Source organism: Octopus bimaculoides, chromosome 1, assembly GCF_046866305.1.
Source record: "Octopus bimaculoides isolate indiv1 chromosome 1, ASM4686630v1, whole genome shotgun sequence".
Lineage (NCBI taxonomy): Eukaryota > Metazoa > Mollusca > Cephalopoda > Octopoda > Octopodidae > Octopus > Octopus bimaculoides.
The window spans coordinates 25,689,847-25,709,198 of record NC_142928.1 but is presented as its reverse complement, the minus strand read 5'-3'; the positions used below and the strand labels follow the sequence as shown (position 1 = coordinate 25,709,198).

Sequence of the window (19,352 nt, the reverse complement as noted above, 5' to 3'; positions counted from 1 at the left end):
AGGGCTGAAAGCAGAGACTAAAGGTTTCATATTGACGACATAAGATTAAAGCTTGCCAACCAAAAACTACCAGGCTAATTTTCTTCAAAACGGTTCTGACTCTAAATGCAGATTCTGTGATGCATTTGACGAAGCAATAGACCATCCAGTCTCGAGGTAGCTGAGAAGCTCAGGGCTGAAAGCAGAGACTAAAGGTTTCATATTGACGACACAAGATTAAAGCTTGCCAACCAAAAACTACCAGGCTAATTTTCTTCAAAACGGTTCTGACTCTAAATGCAGATTCTGTGATGCATTTGACGAAGCAATAGACCATCCAGTCTCGAGGTAACTGAGAAGCTCAGGGCTGAAAGCAGAGACTAAAGGTTTCATATTGACGACACAAGATTAAAACTAGCCAACCAAAAACTACCAGGCTAATTTTCTTCAAAACGGTTCTGACTCTAAATGCAGATTCTGTGATGCATTTGACGAAGCAATAGACCATCCAGTCTCGAGGTAGCTGAGAAGCTCAGGGCTGAAAGCAGAGACTAAAGGTTTCATATTGACGACACAAGATTAAAGCTTACTTACCAAAACTACCAGGCTATCGTTCTTCGAAACGGTTCTGACCCTAAATGCAGATTCTGCTATAAATTTAATGAAGCAATACTCCATCTTGTCTCGAGATGTCCTGTACTGACACCAAACAAATACAAAAGTCGCCACGATAGGGTAGGACAGTATTTACATTGGAAATATCAGCACTTCTGCTTACAGGTATGAACATCATCTTGAGCCAGTCGCTGAAGGTAAAGATGTCATTATCCTCTGGGATTTTCCAGTCAATACCGACAGATCAATCAAGGCCAATCGATCAGACAGTCATTAAAGACAAGAAAGAAAATACTTGTAAATTGATAGACGTAAGTATTCTCACTGACAAATATATATCTGTAAAGCAATTTGACAAATTAAGTAAATATAAGGACCTGAAAATCGAAATACAAAAGAACTGCTCCTGTAATTGTGTGTGCCGTAAGTATGATATGAAAGAGATGCCCATTTTCCCCGGCGTGCTAACGATTCAGCCAGCATAAAAATAGTAATGCCTATAGGATTTTCGGTTCCGAATTCGAAGCTAAGGAATTACTGAGGTAGATCCACTAGCATTTATATCAATACTGTGGATGACATGATGCAGCCATAGACAATGACCGTGTTTTATTCGGCATACTACCTGGTTTATACGCTAGCATCGCTGTGTAGTAAGCAGTTTACTACGACATGATTCCGGATTCAGGCCCAATAAGTATACCGGCTCTGATGTCGAAATCATGTGATTTCGACATCAGAGTCGGTATCCTTTTGATTTAATAAAGTATAGTCCGTATTATCCGTGGGCATCCTGTTGATCATCCTCATTGATTCATTTCAGCAGTGATACTGCATTATTGGATGAATCACAGAGGAATGTTTATCCCCTTCTTGCAGTATGAAGGCCAATCAATGATGATGATCGACCGGATGCCCAGGGATAATACGGACTACACTGTATTAATTCCAAGGATACCAACTCTCATGTCAAAATCATGAGTTTTGTGAAAACGTACGTAGCAATGTATTAAATATTTATAGATTCCTTCCTAGAATTATATATATATATATATATATATATATATATATATATATATGTGTGTGTGTGTGTGTGTGTGTGTGTGTGTGTGTTTGTGTATGTGTGTGTTCTAGAACTTAACAGTTCTTTCTAGCGTAAGGGATCCCATGAGTGGATTCCTCTTATGTATTTAAATATACATTATACCTTAAGTGTAATTCATAGTCTTTGGACGAAACTTTTATACGCTGGTGTACTTGGAAGCGAAAATTTTTATTAATTTCAATTTGCCTTTGATATTATTAAGTATTATAATTTTTTTTTTTTTTTTTTTTTTGATAATTTTCGAATTTTAAAAGTTGGCATTTTTTTATTGCCGGCGAGGAGCTGCGCCTGCGCAGTAGATCTCAAAAAGTTAGGATGTATAAACGAGAGGCATGGAATTGATTGCCTCGTGTTTTATATATTTTAGTCTTAGGTGTACCTGTTGAAAACGACTTCACCTAGAAAATTATCTTAATTGCTAAACTAAAGTCAGAAACCAATTGGTCCTGGAGAAGAGATGGTACAAGTTTTTATTTATCATTTCGTTCCTTTCAAAATGTTATCCCTAATTTTGTGGTTCTTCAGCTTAGCAGTTCTTTCTAGCGTAAGGAATCCCATGAGTGGATTCCTCTTATGTATTTAAATATACACTGTACCTTATGAGTAATTCATAATCTTTGGACGAAACTTTTATACGCTAGGCCACTTGGAAGTGAAAATTTTTATTAATTTCCATTTCCCTTTGATATGATTAAGTATATATATATATATATATATATATATATATATATATATATATACATATGTGGGTGGGTGGGTGGGTGTATGTATGTATGCCTCTTCCGTTTTTAATTATTATAAATGTTCCACTGAGGAGGGAGCCAAGCAGGTTTCCAACAAAGATACAAGGCTCCATCTCTGAGATGTAGTTAACACAGACAATTTCACATTTCGGATTTGAGAAAAATCTTGTATGTTTTTACTGTTCCACTTACAGATTCCACTTGCAATATATGAATCAGCCGATCGATTTCTCTTTCTGAAAATCCCAGTTTATCCAGATTCTCATTTAAATGTTTACTAACAAAACCTAGTGCTTCAATTATTATTTGTATGAATAGGAATTCGTAATCTGGAAACAGAAGCTGGAGGTTTCGAGGTAGTTGTCCATAGATATCATCTTTTTCTTTGGTTTTCAAAGTTATATTCATATCTGCAGGCCAGCTGACTTCTATGGTGGTACATACCTCTGCCCCTTTGTTCATATGTATGCATGTATATATGTATGTATGTATGTATGTCTTTATTTAGTTTTATTTCAAGATTTCTCGCCAAGAGAGAAAGATCCGGTTTCTAACCTAGATTTCAACATCAACAGTGTATTTTTGCATGTATTTGTGTATGTATTTATGTTTGTGCGTATATGTGTATGTGTATTTATGCGTGTGCGTGCATACGCGTCTGTGTGGTTGTATGTATGAACGCATAACAATATTGGTGGTCTGATAGCGTTTATTATTCATTCTAAGATAAAGAGCAGAGTCAACTAATGTATAAAAGAAAATACAAAGTGTGTTTGTTATATATTTATCAATGTTTTAGTCGAGAGGAGAAAGGATAAATGTCATTAATAGTAGAGAAAGGCCGCGAGAGAAACAATATACAAATATATGTCAAACAGGAGTGTAAGTAGAAGCATTATAACTGTGAATGCGGAAGGAAACAGCCATACTTTGACAATTTTTCTGTAATATAAGGAAGTTGCTCATTATATGAGATATAGTATCACAACATTTTAGTAAAACAATAAACGGTTGAGATTGCCTGTTTTATTTTTTTACTTTGTAGAGACAATAATGTAGTGGTGTAGTAAAGTCATTATGAACATATTCTGATTCATTCCTACAAGCGAAGGCATATTGCTGTGGAGAAGAATTTCGCTTCATAATCATGTGGGTTTGTGTTCAGTCCACTGCGCGACACCTTTGGAAAGTAACTTACACTATGTGTTGGCGCTCCGTCGCTCACAACGTCGAGGGTTCCAGTTGATCCGATCCACGGAACAGCCTGCTCGTGAAATTAACGTGCAAGTGGCTGCGCACTCAACAGACACGTGTGTCCTTAACGTAGTTCTCGGGGATATTCAGCGTGATACAGTGTGACAAGGCTGACCCTTTGAATTACGGGCACAACAGAAACAGGAAGTAAGAGTGAGAGAAAGTTGTGGTGAAAGAGTACAGCAGAGTTCACCACCATCCCTTGCCGGAGCCTCGTGGAGCTTTAGGTGTTTTCGCTCAATAAACACTCACAACGCCCGGTCTGGGAATCGAAACCGCGATCCTATGACCGCGAATCCGCTGCCCTAACAAGTGGGCCATTGCGCCTCCACAACTTATACTATAGCACCAGACCGAATAATGTCTAGTAATAAATTTGGTTAACTGAAACTGAAAATTCGTCGTATACATACATGTAATCCCGGGTAGAATTGAATTCAGAGTGGTGAGTAGACATGTTCAAGCGAGACAGCAAGAACTGCAGGTCTCCCAACGCAGGAAACGGTCTTTTACAGGAAGGTGCATATGAATTAAATACTGTCAGAAGAAACAATTTTTTAAAAACGTGTAAAAGGTGGTGCATTATTAACTGAGAAAATGAAGTGAAGTTTCACGTGAAAGAGGTAATCCCTTGCAACAAGAAATAGAAGAAAGTAGCTTAGAAAAAAATGAAAGCGCATGGCCTAATGGATAGGATGTTGCACATACGATATCATGGTCGTAGTGTCGATACACAGGCCGGCGCTGTGCTGTGTTCTTAAGCAAATAACTTCATTTCATGCGGCCTCAATCCACTCAGCTGTGAGTAACCCTGCGGCGGGGTGGCGTCCGGTTTAGGGAATGTGTTATGATCTCGGTCACTAATACACTATGGAAACCGAGTAATCGGCTCTAGGAGTTTCAGAATTCCAAATGGTAGTGTCCAGGCTCCAGATTAGATCCAAAATTAGCCTTAAGCTGAAAAACCAAGCATTTAAAAGAGGACATGTATACACATTGAGAAAGCTACAGTTTGTTGTAGTGAATAATATTTTAGGGGGCAGTTTAAAAAAAGAAAGTGAAGTGAACTATAAACAAGCTACAATCGGTGAGTGAGTTCATAGTCTTTATCAATTAAGACTCTTCCCAAATATCCTTTCTACTATAGGCACAAGGCCTGAAATTTTGGATGAGGCGGGGGCTAGTCGATTACAACGACCCAGTACATGGCAGGTAACTACTTTAGTGAAAGAATGAAAGATAATGTCAACTTCGGTGGAATTTGAATTCAGAAAGTAAAGACGGACGAAATGCCAGAAAGCACTTTCTCCGGCGTGCTAGCGATTCTCCCAGCTCGCGGCCTTATTTAGGATTAATATTGGTTTCAAATTTTGGTACAAGGCCTGCAATATAGGGCGAATGAGAAACTTGATTACATCGACCTCAGCGGAATTAGAACTTAAGACTCAAAGATGAACGAAATGCAGCTAAGCATTTTGCTCGTCGTATTAATGATTCAGCCAGTTCACTACCTTAGATTCTTCTCAAATATAACATTTGTTTCAACACTGTTTCAGGTTTAAACTTTTTTAAAGCAAATTCAAAATCACTAGAAGAGAAGCGATTTGTAAGAAAGAAAAGAACTTTTCCTCCAGTTGACATAGAAAATAGAAGAAGGCTAGATAAAATGGGAATAGCAGAAAAAAAAAATAATTAAAACACAACCAGAGAAAATTATCACAAGACGAAATCGAAAATAGGAAATGAGAATCTTTTTGTTGAGACAAGATAATGCTATGAAACTTGAAGCTGCCCTGCACAATCCATATCTCATTTAACAACTTGAAAGGAATGCGGTGTGCTTACTCATGTATGTTTTCGCAGAAAACCAATTACATATTTAATGTCGGCTTATAATATTTGCATTTAAGAATTACTCATATTATATGAATAAACACTCCACATTCTTTTCAATTATCATGACTTTAACTTTCTTTTGCTTTGCGAGTGTGTGTGTGTGTTTGTGTGTGTGTGTGTATAAAGTAATATATTAATATTGATGCTTATAAAGTGTAATCCAAGAATTCGTTGATCACGATGAAACTATCAACTTACAACATTCACAGTGATCTCTCACTCCTCCTTCCCTTTCCTTTTTTTCTCTTTTACTTTGTCTCTCTTTCTTTTTCTCTGTCCCTCACTCTCTCTCTCTCTCTCTCTCTTTCACCGTTTAGAAAACCCATTGCGTCAGTATGTACTTTATCCAATTGCCAAAAGTGCATAAGCATTTTAAACAGCACTGTTAAAAATATATCTCTGCACATTTCCATCCACTCTTGTTATGAAATATGTCAGGCTTTTAAGTACTTAGTACTGTCTTTTACACATACAGGGAATTTACTGAGAAGGATATATTTAAGAAAAGATAGTATTTCAAAAATCTATAGTAATATGATAAGAAAAATTTGTAAAATTTATCGCATATAAAATAATTTTCACAATACAATCGTATGCGTGATTGGGCTACTATGTTTACTTGGAAACTATGTGATATCAAGTTCAGCTCCATTATGTATAACCTTCGACAAGTGTTTTCTACTATAGCCCCAAGCCAACCAAAGCCTTTCGGGCGAATCTGGTAGAAAGAGACCCGCGTGGAACCTGTACGTACATACATATGTATTTATTTAGGTGTGTATGCCTGTCTTTCAGTTTGTCCCCCACATTTCTCCAAAACAAGCTGATTTGTTGACGAACTTAGGAGTTCGACATAGAGGATCGACAGAATAAGTACCAGGCATAAAAGATATCGGTATCGATTTGTTCGACTAAACAGTTTGAGGTAGTGCCCTAGCATAACGCTGTTCAATGACTAACGCAAGTAAAAGAATATAATGGATATTATGTTCGGAATCGTGTGAAATAAAAATACAAGAAATATGTAATAACTACATATCATGCATACAACCTATTATTAGATAAGACGTAAAATGTAATAACGCGAATACAGAGGCACATCAAATATACAATAATAGTATTTAATAACATGGTAACTTATCGAAATAAAATAATTCGACCATTTGTATACAACATATAACAATATTGGTTTCAAATTTTGGCACAAGGCCAGCAAGTTCACAGGAGTGGGTAATTTAGTTATATCGACACTCCACTCTCAGTGCTTAACTGCTTCTTATTTTATCGACGCCAAAGGATGAAAAGCAAAGCCGACCTCTACATAATTTGAACTCTCAACGTAAAGATGAATGATATGCCGCTAAGCAATTTTTTCTACCATCTCGCTGCCTTACAACATAAAATAATACCTAATTACGTAGTAACTTAAACTTGAAATGCACTAATGTGATCAAGGGAAAATACAGTTACGTTGTATCTTAGGAGCCAATCTCATATCATCTCGGTAGTGCTTGACCTGCTAAAAAGATTTGCCATATCTCTCACTTTCAAAAACATTAGCTTTCAAAAGTTAGGTCATGCTGAAATACGGAGTCCTAGATACACTACGACTTAAATTAAGTAAGGACTACCAAGGCTTTGATGTCATTGATTCTAAGTCTAATTGATAAGAGCCGATTCAGCGTTAAACATTAAAAACAACAGGATCACATTCAAAGATTGTACTATAGTAGATCGCGTTGACATCATAAAATAAGGTTCCAATAAACATACAGAATAAATATATGTTCTGTAAAGGGTTTTACAAGTGTAAGAACCCGTAAAAAACTAACGATATACATTTCTTCAATTACCTAACGGACTTTGATTTCGATTTTGTACCAAGAAATATTGTCTCTTTTATCATCTCAGGATTGGCAAAATGAATAGCAAATAGATAATGGATAGCATCAGTCAACTCTATATTTTTTTAAATACGTATTTTGCCAGGAAACAACAACTACTGGGTAACGTCAATCAACGATGTGTCATAAGTTGTTAAATACTAAAAGATGGAAATCCTTATTCATCCAATCAATCCGTTTAAGAAATAGTTAAAGGATATGTCTGTTATACTAAATACATAGTAAAACGAAAAAATCCTGAAGAACGCATTGTCGTAAGCTAAGTACTTAGAGAGTTAATGAATGTCGATAATCAGTCAACCGGACTTTTGTGTTTCAGAGATGCAGGATATTAGCTTTAGTTGCTTAGAAGCTATAATATATAGATATCTAAAAATCACCATAGACTGAATTATACATATGCTCGACTAATATTGGTAAATAAAACAGAATACTTACTTTTCTTTCTTTCATATCTATAAAGCCTTTTCTTTTTTCATATCTATAAAGCCATTTTCCTTAGATTACAAACGTGAAAAGTTATTATAAATAAATAAATTTTTTCGTGGCGGTGTCTCTGTTTTTGTGCTTGATTCGTAAATTCCCTAAATGTCATATAGGAATGATGTCAATGGATAAAGTCCGTGGTGCTGAAAAATAAAACGTTTTACTCATACGTCGACTTGTACTAACACACTGCTGAGAAAGAATGTATAAATACCTACACACACACATCTATGTATGCATGTATGTAGGAATGCGTGTATATGTATGTATACATACATACATATATATATATATATATATATATATATTCTTTTATTCTTTTATTTGTTTTAGTCATGTGACTGCAACCATGATGAAGTGTTTAACAGAGCTATTAATGAGGGAGTATCATTACGGGCAAAATATTTAATAAGCTCTCTAACGTACACAATACTAACAATATTAATAAATTAGTAAAGAACTCTGCATATTCATGTGCCAGGGACCGACGTTATAATTATAAACCATTCTATATTGTAAATATACAGTGGTCATTAGATATTTTTTTCTATTATAGTAAATTTGCCTTAGAGCTGTTTCCAGTAGCCACTATAGGTTCGTTATTGATAGGTCTACTCAATCGGTCCATTGATCGGTTGAGAAAAAAATTGAACTACCTAAAAAGTTGATACTATTTTCGTCAGGGACATAAAGATGAAGGGGGAAAAGAAGTGATGATTTGGAAGAAAAGGACTAGGTGTAATGAAGGAAAGAAGGGAAGTGAGGAAGAAATAGAAAGAAAAGCGGATGGAAATCATTCGATAGAAAAAGGGACAGATACATTTTATAATGCTTAGGTGCAGAGATTCCGAAGCAAGGGGCGGATTGTACAGAGACGACGCATTCTTTACAATAAAGGAATTGTAGCATACGCATATTAGAGAAGTATAAGAAGAAGCTCATATAATTATTTAAAGGATTAGGACTTAAGATAGAGACTGAGTATAGTAGAGCTAATTTTCTGGATACCACGCTCGGTCTTAGCACTGGATTATATCATCCTTTTCATAAGCAAAATCAAAACCATTAATATGTAAATAGAGAATTTGATCATCCAAAAAGTATCACAAACTCCATTCCCATTGGGGTTGTCTACTAGAGTCTTCAGGTTATCTGCAAATGGCAAAATTTTAAAAAGTCATAAGCGTAACTTTAAAAAGTCATATGCGTAACTTAGCGGTTCGGCAAAAGAGACCGATAGAATAAGTTTTAGGCATCCAAAGAATAAGTCCTGGGGTCGATTTGCTCGACAAAAGGCGGTGCTCCAGCATGGCCGCAGTCATATGACTGAAGCAAGTAAAAGGGTAAAAGAGTAAAGAGTAAAGAGATACTACAACACGGCATTAACGGAGGCTGGTTATAGCAGAAAAATCCTATATATCCCTCATGGAGATTCATGTAAGAGTAATGACATCAAATAATCTACAAAACTTAATTCAAATTCCAACCAGATGGGTAGCGGAGGTGGGATTTAGAACTGTAGAGGGAATAGATACAATAAGAAATTAAATTCAAAAATTCATATGGTAGGACCGCCAGAGAGTAGGATGCTCCCCATAAATAGCAAAATGCAAGCTCTCCAGATATAAGAAAAGAATAATCAGTATCAACAACAGATTATTTGAGACAGACCAGAGGAGATTTTATAACCAAATAAATAGTGGAGAACGATGTACTGAAGATGAGAAACATAATGGAGATGCGGTAAGGTTAAAGAAAGTGAGGGAAGAAATAGAGAGCGAGAAGCAACCAGATCTAAGACTAACTAAATCATTAATGAATAAAGTATTAGGAAAAATGTCGAACTGGAAGGGCCTACAACTAGATTTAGTTCAAGGCTACTTGCGAAAGAAATTTAGTAGTTTACATGGCAAGCTGAGGGAACAACTTCAGGGTTATCTTAATGGAGGAATAATACCAGATTGGATGACTAGAGGGAGAGCAATACTTTTCTGAATGTAAGAGCAAGGGTAATACAGCTAGCAACTATAGACCAATTACTTGCTTACCATTAGTGTGGAAGCTGTTAAAAGAGATGCTTTCAGAAAGCATTTACGAGCATCTTGACAACCAGAATTTAATGCCAGAAGAACAGAAAGGTTGCAGGAAGAGGACCAGCAGTTCTAAATGAAGTAAAAGCTATTGTTATTGTTATTCTTCTATTATTACCTTTGAAGTATTTTTCAAGTTCTTTTAATTTTTAAATTTAATTCACTTCAGTTTTAAATTTTTAATTTAATTTTTTTTAATTTTGAATTTTAAGCCTTAATCTATTTAATGGTTTAATTAAAAAAGAATTTTTTTTTTATTCAACTTAAAGTTATATTCGGCCTATAACTTTACTTGATTTTATTTTATTTTAACCTTAAATTTTAACCCCGTCTCTATTTAAAATCTAAGCTCATTAAAGCTTTCTCAATGTTCCCATCATAATATAGTTACTGCTGATTTTTCATACATCTTCAAATACAATTCCCCCACTATGCGTTATTGTACCAATGACCAAATATCAAAGATTTAAGTAAACCATACTTGTCTCTAGACGATACCTCAGCTTCAACTCCCACCATCCATACAGTGTAAAGAGAGGGATTGCTCAGTGCCTAAAACATCGAGCAATGAATATAAGTAGCGATCGTGTACACACCACGAAGAAATGATCAAGCTCAGTAACAACTACCCCAAAAGCATACTCTCCACTCCAATTGTGAAGAAAGGAGGGGATGAAACCGATAAACTGTTCACACTCTGTCTACCCTATGTGAAAGGCCTCTCCGAAAAGATACAAAAAATATGCGGCCCATATGACATCAGGACAGTATTCGAAAGTAATACAACAATTCGCAAATATATCTTTCGAGTAAAACCACTAACAGAAGAGAATATGACGAAGAACTGCGTGTACTCCATCCCATGCAGCTGTGGTAGGTTATAAAAAAAGCAAAACATGCTGTCCCCTCAAAATAAGGGTAGAGGAACATCGCAAAGCCGTGACACGGAGAGATATTGATAAATTGGGTATAGCTGATCATGTATGGAAAAATGGAGACCACCTCCCCCTGTGGGATGAAGTTAAAATAATAGACAGAGAACACCACTGGAAAATACGAAGACTAAAAGAAGCAACACATATGCTAGGACACAACAACCTCCTAAGCAGACTGAGTGCAGATATGAACAGCATATGGGAACCGATAATTGCCCACGGGCATATGACGTAGTAGTTAAGAGCGCAGCCTATTAATCCCAAGATTCCGAGTTCGATTCCAGGCAGTGACCTTAATAATAATAATAATAATAATAATAATAATAATAATAATAATAATAATAATAATAATAACAACAACATCGGAAAACACCTTAGGAATGAGAACCCAGGTTCAAAATTTCCCCAAGATACCTGATGAAGGCTGGAGGGTATATCAGCCGAAACGTTGTGTTAACAACAAACAAGATGAGGACAAATATCCGTCAATTGTAAATAAAGTAAATAATGTACTTTCATATATTTATATACTTTCAGATAAGTTTATAGCTAACATTTGTGTGTGTGTTTGTGTGTGTGTTTGTGTGCACATAGATAGCTATACAATATATATTTAAGCATATACATACATATATGAAAATACATATAAATACACACACAGACATATACTCACATAGATATACAAATTACCATCATCATTATCATCACTTAAAATCCTCCTTCCATTCTGACATGGGTTGAATGGTTTGACAGCGACTGGCAAGTTAGAAGACACTACTAAGCATTAGTGATTGCTTTGGGGTGGTTTCTACCACTGGATGTCCTTCCTAAAGCCAACCAGTTTACAGATTATAGTAGATGCTTTTTACGTGGCACCAGTACCGCCGAGGTCTCCTAATAATTACAAGACAAATATATATATAAACACGTAAATAAATCACCTGATAGTCGAAGTAAATTAACTATGAGAAATGCAAAATTACATTACGCATGAGAGAGAATAAAGCTAGTTCAAAAATATCTTTAGGAATTTCTCTAATAGGAAGAAACCTTTTACTAAGAAATTTACTTTTTGTTATATTGAGGGTTGCGTAATTTAAATTAGAAAAGTCTGTAAAATAATATCATTTGAAAGATGTATCAACGATCATTTGCAGATAATTTATTAATTTTTTTTCTTTGAAATGTAAAGCTAATCTATAAGGCAACGTTGTTGCTTTATAAGTTTAAGATATCATTATGCGAATATAAATAATTTTTTAACCCTTTAACTTTCCAAAGCATTTTCATAAGTTTGTCCTAAATGTTCCTACGTCTTTTTAGAATTTTTGAGTAATATCAAACTTCCCTTTCATAACTCTTAATTTAATCTAGTCGTAGAAAAAAAATTAGGAATATGTATCATGTATAATATATGAACGCAATGATACACAATGCCGGTAAAGGGTTATTTTACAAATAGATAAAACAATAACATTAGACATGAAAGTGTAAAAATAAAACCCGTTAAAGTACAGAAAGAGTGTATGTAAATTGTCATTGACAACAGGAACACTATTTGCAAGTTCCAGAGAAAGCTCAAATGGAATGCATATAATTCCACAAAACAAACACGCAAACAATTATCAAGGTCAAGTCCTTCCCCAAAATTCCAAATTTAAAGCAATTCTAAATGAAGCCTTCTACTTCAACTACATTTGAACTTCAAGTATAGTTAGAACAATCAGCACCATCAACGAATAATGACACTTATCATCCCCACATTGGTTGTGTATTTATGAAAATGGTACATAGATGTGAACATGTCCTGCTTACTTGAGTTCCATCCTACGCATTGTACTGAATAATAATAATATAGGGCAACAGAAGCCAATTTTCGATAAGTGTTATATTAACGTCACCGCTTATGGAAATTTCCGTATTCATATTAGTTCCGTGTGGTTGTATCAATAAAAATTATTTATTCCCCTGGTGTTTACGCGGAAATTGCATTACCGGTATTAAATATTATATATAAGTAAACCCAGGCAACTAAGAATCATTATCAAAATTTGGTCACATCGATTACACACTCTGGGCTCAGTAGCAAAATAGTTTATAATCACATTTCCAAGTTAACTCAGTATAATGATAACAAAAGTAAGTAAATTTAAATGAATGATAATATCTGATGTATTTTTGTATGTAATTATAAATGTTATTATTTATATGTGTGTTTGTATGTTTACTTTTTGACGAAATAGTTTGAAGTGTCACTTTGACAAATTCTCATAGATCAATTCCACTTCATTGTGCATCGTTGCATATGTACCCACCTGTAAAGTTTTAGTAGTTTAAGATTCATATGATATTTGAATGCTATAGTATTCAGCATATTATTTTCAAAGCATTTTTCTTATATTTACATTCCAAGCTAATACTTTCTTAACTTTTAAACAGAAAATATACACGTCATACAAGCAAATATAGATAGGATCTACAAATAATATCGTGGTGAATTTTTCAAATATATTTTAACCTTTCTGCTAAATAATGAGTTTTCTCAGTTTTCTCCCGTTCTTGCTAAAACTATTAGTCTCCTTTTACTCATTGAGCTTCTGATATGTCTTTTCTTTTTGTTGCTGCAAGTTATGCATTTCATACTCTACATAAAACACTTTGACATTCGCTAGTCTTACACGCAGACGTTGCTTCTCAATAATTCTCATATCATTTAACTTTGCAAATTTTAACGACTAATGTGCACATTACTTAAGAATTCCGTCCACACCAGTTAGGCAAGTAAGGCGAAGTGTATGCAGCACTTAAAAACAAATCTTACTGCAGTTTCCTCTCGTATTATCAAAATTGAGTATTTGCTGTCTTTTCTGCACTACATAACTGTTATGAAATACGTCTTCTTTTTTATATTTGCCATTTTACATTTGTTGACACTAAGTATCTTATGCTGTATATGGCATACACCCCGAATTATATGAAAACTTATAAGTATATTGAACATTTACATTAAACAAATTTGGTTTGTCCGTGTATCTTTCACAATAAATCGACATATATACGATTTCAACAGTATAGCTTAACCTCGTCAACGTACAAATTAACTGACGAAGAAAGCAATCTCATTTGTTTAGTCTAAATCTTAAGCAGTTTGTTCATATTTATAGTATGACATCTCTAGTGTACGAACTCCCCTCAGACATACTTACAAATGCGTCGATTCACAGAACACTCTTTAATATATCTCCGTGTTGTTTCTCTTGCATTCGTTTTTTTCTTGTCTGAAGCACACATCTTTATCGTTTAAATACTAAACATATTTTAAATATATATATTACGTTATTTTCTATATATTATTTGACTAATATATTTTGTATATTTACAGGTTCTCGTCCAGATTGTAATCCTCTTCTTCAACTACCTCTTGATTGTATCCACAGCATCAATTCCGACCCAATGTAAAATACCACCCAGCTTGCAAGCTCGTTATAAAAGTCTTCTCAGTGAAGTCAATAGTAATGACTTTTTTCTACCCGCCGAAATGGTTCCAAATGAAAGTAGTAAAGCACTATTGACCAACGAAAATAAAACTCACCCTACATCTGATGGTTTATCCACTGACATCGGTAACCGCTCAACTTGTCCATGGTCTCTGAAGATTATCCATAACTCGACGTATTTTCCGCCAACATTTACTGAAGTTGTGTGCCGCTGCAAACAGTGTTTAAGCTCTGATCACAATCATTACTGTACTACAATATATAGTAAAATGGCTATCCTCCAACGTACAGGTGAATGCATTGACGGAATGTATGTTTATAAACCAAGTGTGATTGAGGTAGCAACGGCCTGTGTTTGTGCACAAAAAGTTAGTGTTATTTCTGAAGTAAATCAATACGCAGAGTAGACGTAAAACAGCTATATTTCACACAATCAGCGTGTAACGCGAAAGTTATTGAGCAACGAGACCACCATGTGGTTATTACAATGTATGCACTCACAAATATCACACTATATGTATATGTATGTCTACATCTGTCTTTTTTTTTTAACTCCACCACATCACTCGTGGACGTGGAATCCAACTCGAGAACGAATTTGCCACAAGGCTGTTTCAGATGGCATTACGCGTGCCAACTCTCAGACAATTGACAGTCCTGTGTCTCACATAAGTTCACGGACATACACCATGAGTACCTAGAAATCAAGACTAAATTTCATAATACAAGATATTACTTTCTTAACGATTCGTTACATGCAGTGTAGTGTGAGAAGACAAAGCCTACACATATACTACGCTACAGCAATTCAGTTCCATATATGTATATATATATATATATATATATATATATATATATATATATAAACATGTATATACTTTGTATATCTACTTAGATATATATAGAAATTTATATATTTATTTTTGTAACTGTCATAAAATATTTATTATAAATTATTTATTATAACTATTTATTCTAAAATATTTATTTTGATAACTATTTATCATAAAATATTTATTTTAATAACTATTTATTACAAAATATTTATTTTAATAACTATTTATTACAAAATATTTATTTTAATAACTATTTATTACAAAATATTTATTTTTATAACTATTATAATAACTTTTTTTATTTTGTATATTTTTATAGAAATTTTAAAATCTTTTGGATACTATAAAACGTTTTGATAATTATATAAATATATTTACGTAATATATTTTATTAAATTTTACCATGAAATGGTATATCTTTTATATGTTATTTATATTAAATTTGTTGCAAAATTTCCATATTAATAAAGAATAATACAAACCATAATTTCTTTCTTGTTTTTACTCTTTCTTATATTTAGGGATCTCTTATTATACATTTCTGGAGTTGTCTTGCGTTAGTTATCTTTACTGAAAAATATTATGTTCAAATTTTTAGGCGGGGGGGCAGGTATTTTATTTTGTGTATTGATATTGTCTTTCGATATTGTACATAGTGAAAATTAATGAGACTCTTTTGATAAAACTGGTTTCAAATTTTTGCTCAAGGTCCGAAAATTCAAGAGAATGGTTAAGTCGATTATACCCCACTCCGTGTTCAACCGGTACTCATTTTATCGATCACGAAAAGATGAAAGGCAAATTCGACCTCGGAGGAATTTGAACTCAGAACCTAAAGACGGACGAAATGCCGTTAAGCACATTTGCCTGGCGTGCTAACGATTCTGCCAGCTCGCTGCCTTAGACATTTCTGATAATATTGCCTATATTAAACAAGCATTGTATTCAAATTTAGATAGCTATCTCTAAACAGAATTTGTATATATATATATATATATATATATATCCATCTGTTTCTCTCAAAGACCATTCAATACTGCTAAACAGGAGCATATATCACTCCTTGGTTTGGACGGTCACTTTATTACCACATGTTTTCGATTTCAGTCCCAAAGCGCGGCATCTTGGATAGGTGTCTTCTGAATAGCTTCGGGCCGACGAAAGCCTTGCGCGTGAATTTTGTTCATTGAAACTCTAAGGAAACTCTATATATATTTGTGTGTGTTTGTGTGCATGCATGTATGTATGTGTTTATTCGTCTTTGTGTCTGTCTCCTCCACATCTTGATAACCAGTGTTTGTTTACCATGACTTAGCAGTTCGGCGAAAAGTACCGATAGGATAAATGACAGACTTACGAAATAGTACTGGGGTTGATGGTTCAACTAATCCCTTCAAGGCGGCTCCAGCAGGGCCGCATTTCAACGATTTAAGTAAGTAAATTGGGACTATTGGAAACATGCAAATACTTTTGTCCGCCATTATGTCAAACACGATTATAATGGATCGTGATTAAAGGAAGTCGCAAATGACATAGCTAAAATTAGAAAGCAAAGTCAAACTTCCACGTCTAATCTGGCAGCCAAATTTTAAATTATGACTCAATTCATTTAGTGATTGATAGGCACCGAAATTTCACAGCTATTTCAAAAGCTTTTCATGAAAGTCACCAGCATATTTCAGAAAAAATATTCTCATTTCAAACAAATATTTCTTTGAAGTAGTTATATGCTGTCAACTTAATGTGACAGTACCCTGAAAGGAATAATACTATTGTTGATTAGACCTAGGAAGCTGCACCGCTTACTGTCGGCCTTGACACATTTCCTGTGTCCTTATGTTTACAAGTGGGAGACAAGCACCTCCATCCAGCTAAGCCTGATGACAAGCAAAGACTCAGAAACATGTCTCTGGATGCAGGATTAGCTGAGTGGAGGCGCTTGTCTCCCCCTTGTAAACATAAGGACACAGGAAATGTGTCAAGCCGACAGGAAGCGGTGAAGCTTCCTAGGTTTAACCAACAGTAGTATTATTCCCTTCAGTGGACTGTCACCTTAAGTTGACAGCACACAACTACTTCATCGTACCACTATTGCATAAATCTCTCTGAGAGATTTAGAAACGTATTATTTTTTAAATATTCCCTTACCCACCCATTATAGCATTTATACTGAATAAAAATGGAGAACTATGAACCACTACCCTTAATCCCAATAAAAATTTCATCGGAATTCCTCAACTTTATACCCTGGAAACAGTTGTAGGTGAGGTCATCCCCATTCCTTATGCAACATGAGTGAAGTCAACTTCATCACAAATTATAACAGAAAAGTTATGATTTATGCAGAAGGAGGGACCTATAAGAAATCCCATTAGGAGTACACAGCGGAATGCAGCAAAGACAACTTGATTTATAAAACCAACACAACTCAAGTTGTCTTACCTATACACACTGAAAATTTGAATAACATTTTCAGTGTGTATAGGTATGATGTCGCCAAAATAACAGTAGTTCTAACCCGAACGTTTTAAAGGAAACGGCCAGGGATATGAGGAATGCCAGAAAGCAAACATTCTCCGAAAATAAACTGACTGCACTGCACTTTCAATACTCAAAAGGCATGAGAATAAATAAATTTGTAAATTACTACCGTTACATCTTGGAAGAAAAAGCAAAATCACAGCGGAATTTCATCACCTTTACCCAAAGTTTTTGACTAAGAGATTTTGTGCTTTTATATTTTCTTTTTCCCTATTACCAATAATAATAAAAATAACCCTTTATACTAACGGCATGAAATTTGGGGGGAGAAGATAAGCCGATTATATCGACCCCAGTACATAACTGGTACAAGCTTAACATTGGATGTTTCTGTCATTTTTCCTTTGATAAAGGTAGCTTTTGCATATTTATCGAGGTCGAATTGCATCCTGATGTCATCACTGAATTGTTCAACGATCGCTCAAGCCTTGTAGTTGTTGGTCATTTTTTGCAAACAGCTTTAAATCATCCATGTAAATGAGATGATTTATATTTTTATCAAACATTTTATAATCGTACTGTACATCATTAAGCAGTTTCGAGAGAGGTATTAAGGCTCGATAAAAAAGGAGTAGTGATAGAGCGTCACCTGCGAAAATGCCATATGAAATTCTTCCATCTCCAGCATCAAGAGATTCACTGTCACTGTTCAAATTAGTGTGGTTCTCCATGATCTCATACTTACAGACAAGAGGTTTCGCAGAGTAGGTGCTATTTTATACATTTCCAGACATTTCTTAATCTAACTATATGGTAGATTATCAAAAGCTATTTTATAGTCTATGCAGGCATCGACAAGCTTTTCCGTCGTTTGGGAAAATCTTCCAGGATCGTCTTATTGATGAGTAGCTGATCCTTACAACCATAGGACCAACATTAACATCCTTTTTGCTCATTAGGGAATATGTTACTTTCTATTAAAAAAACTCTCGGTATATTCAGTCAAGACAGTTGTTAGCATTTTAAACATTGTTGTTAAGGAGGTTATAGGTCTATAACGTTTTGGTTCATTTGTTTCTTCATTTTTGGAAATAGGAATGTTACACCCTTAACTACCCAAGAGGGAATCATGCTAGGTTGTTGCATACCTAGCTATGCGGGCAGCTTTAGCACATATCGTTTGCTTGGTGGTTTCTATGATAGTATCGATGTCAAATATGGTTTTCATAAATTTTCGTATTTTTATTCGTTTGATAGTCTTGTCTAACTTAGGTTTTTTAAGCATTCTATGTTTGACATAAGTAGCTTAATTTGGTGTTGAATACGCTCTTGCCAAGTAGGCTTTTTGTAGGAATGTTGTCGTTTTCTAATCTTTCCACTAAATAGAATCGTTGAGATTTTCGCGAATGCATAGTGGTTGAGATCTGTAATGTCAACATTCATTAGCTGAGATTATATCCTTAAATGCAAGGCGGATTTTACTTATTATTTCAGGTTTAGGTTAAAATTGCGAATTTTTGGGAGAGTGTCG

The 19,352-nt window shown here is 34.7% G+C and overlaps 1 protein-coding gene across 1 annotated transcript; it reads left to right on the top strand.

The window, feature by feature from the left end:
- The first annotated feature begins 12,883 nt into the window (after positions 1–12,883).
- On the top strand, positions 12,884–15,374 carry LOC106868533 (interleukin 17-like protein). The gene is made up of 2 exons (XM_014913836.3): positions 12,884–13,146; positions 14,390–15,374. The coding sequence occupies exons 1-2, from the start codon at positions 13,135–13,137 to the stop codon at positions 14,909–14,911; spliced, it is 534 nt and encodes a 177-aa protein (XP_014769322.2). The 5' UTR covers positions 12,884–13,134; the 3' UTR covers positions 14,912–15,374.
- The last annotated feature ends 3,978 nt before the right edge of the window (positions 15,375–19,352 follow it).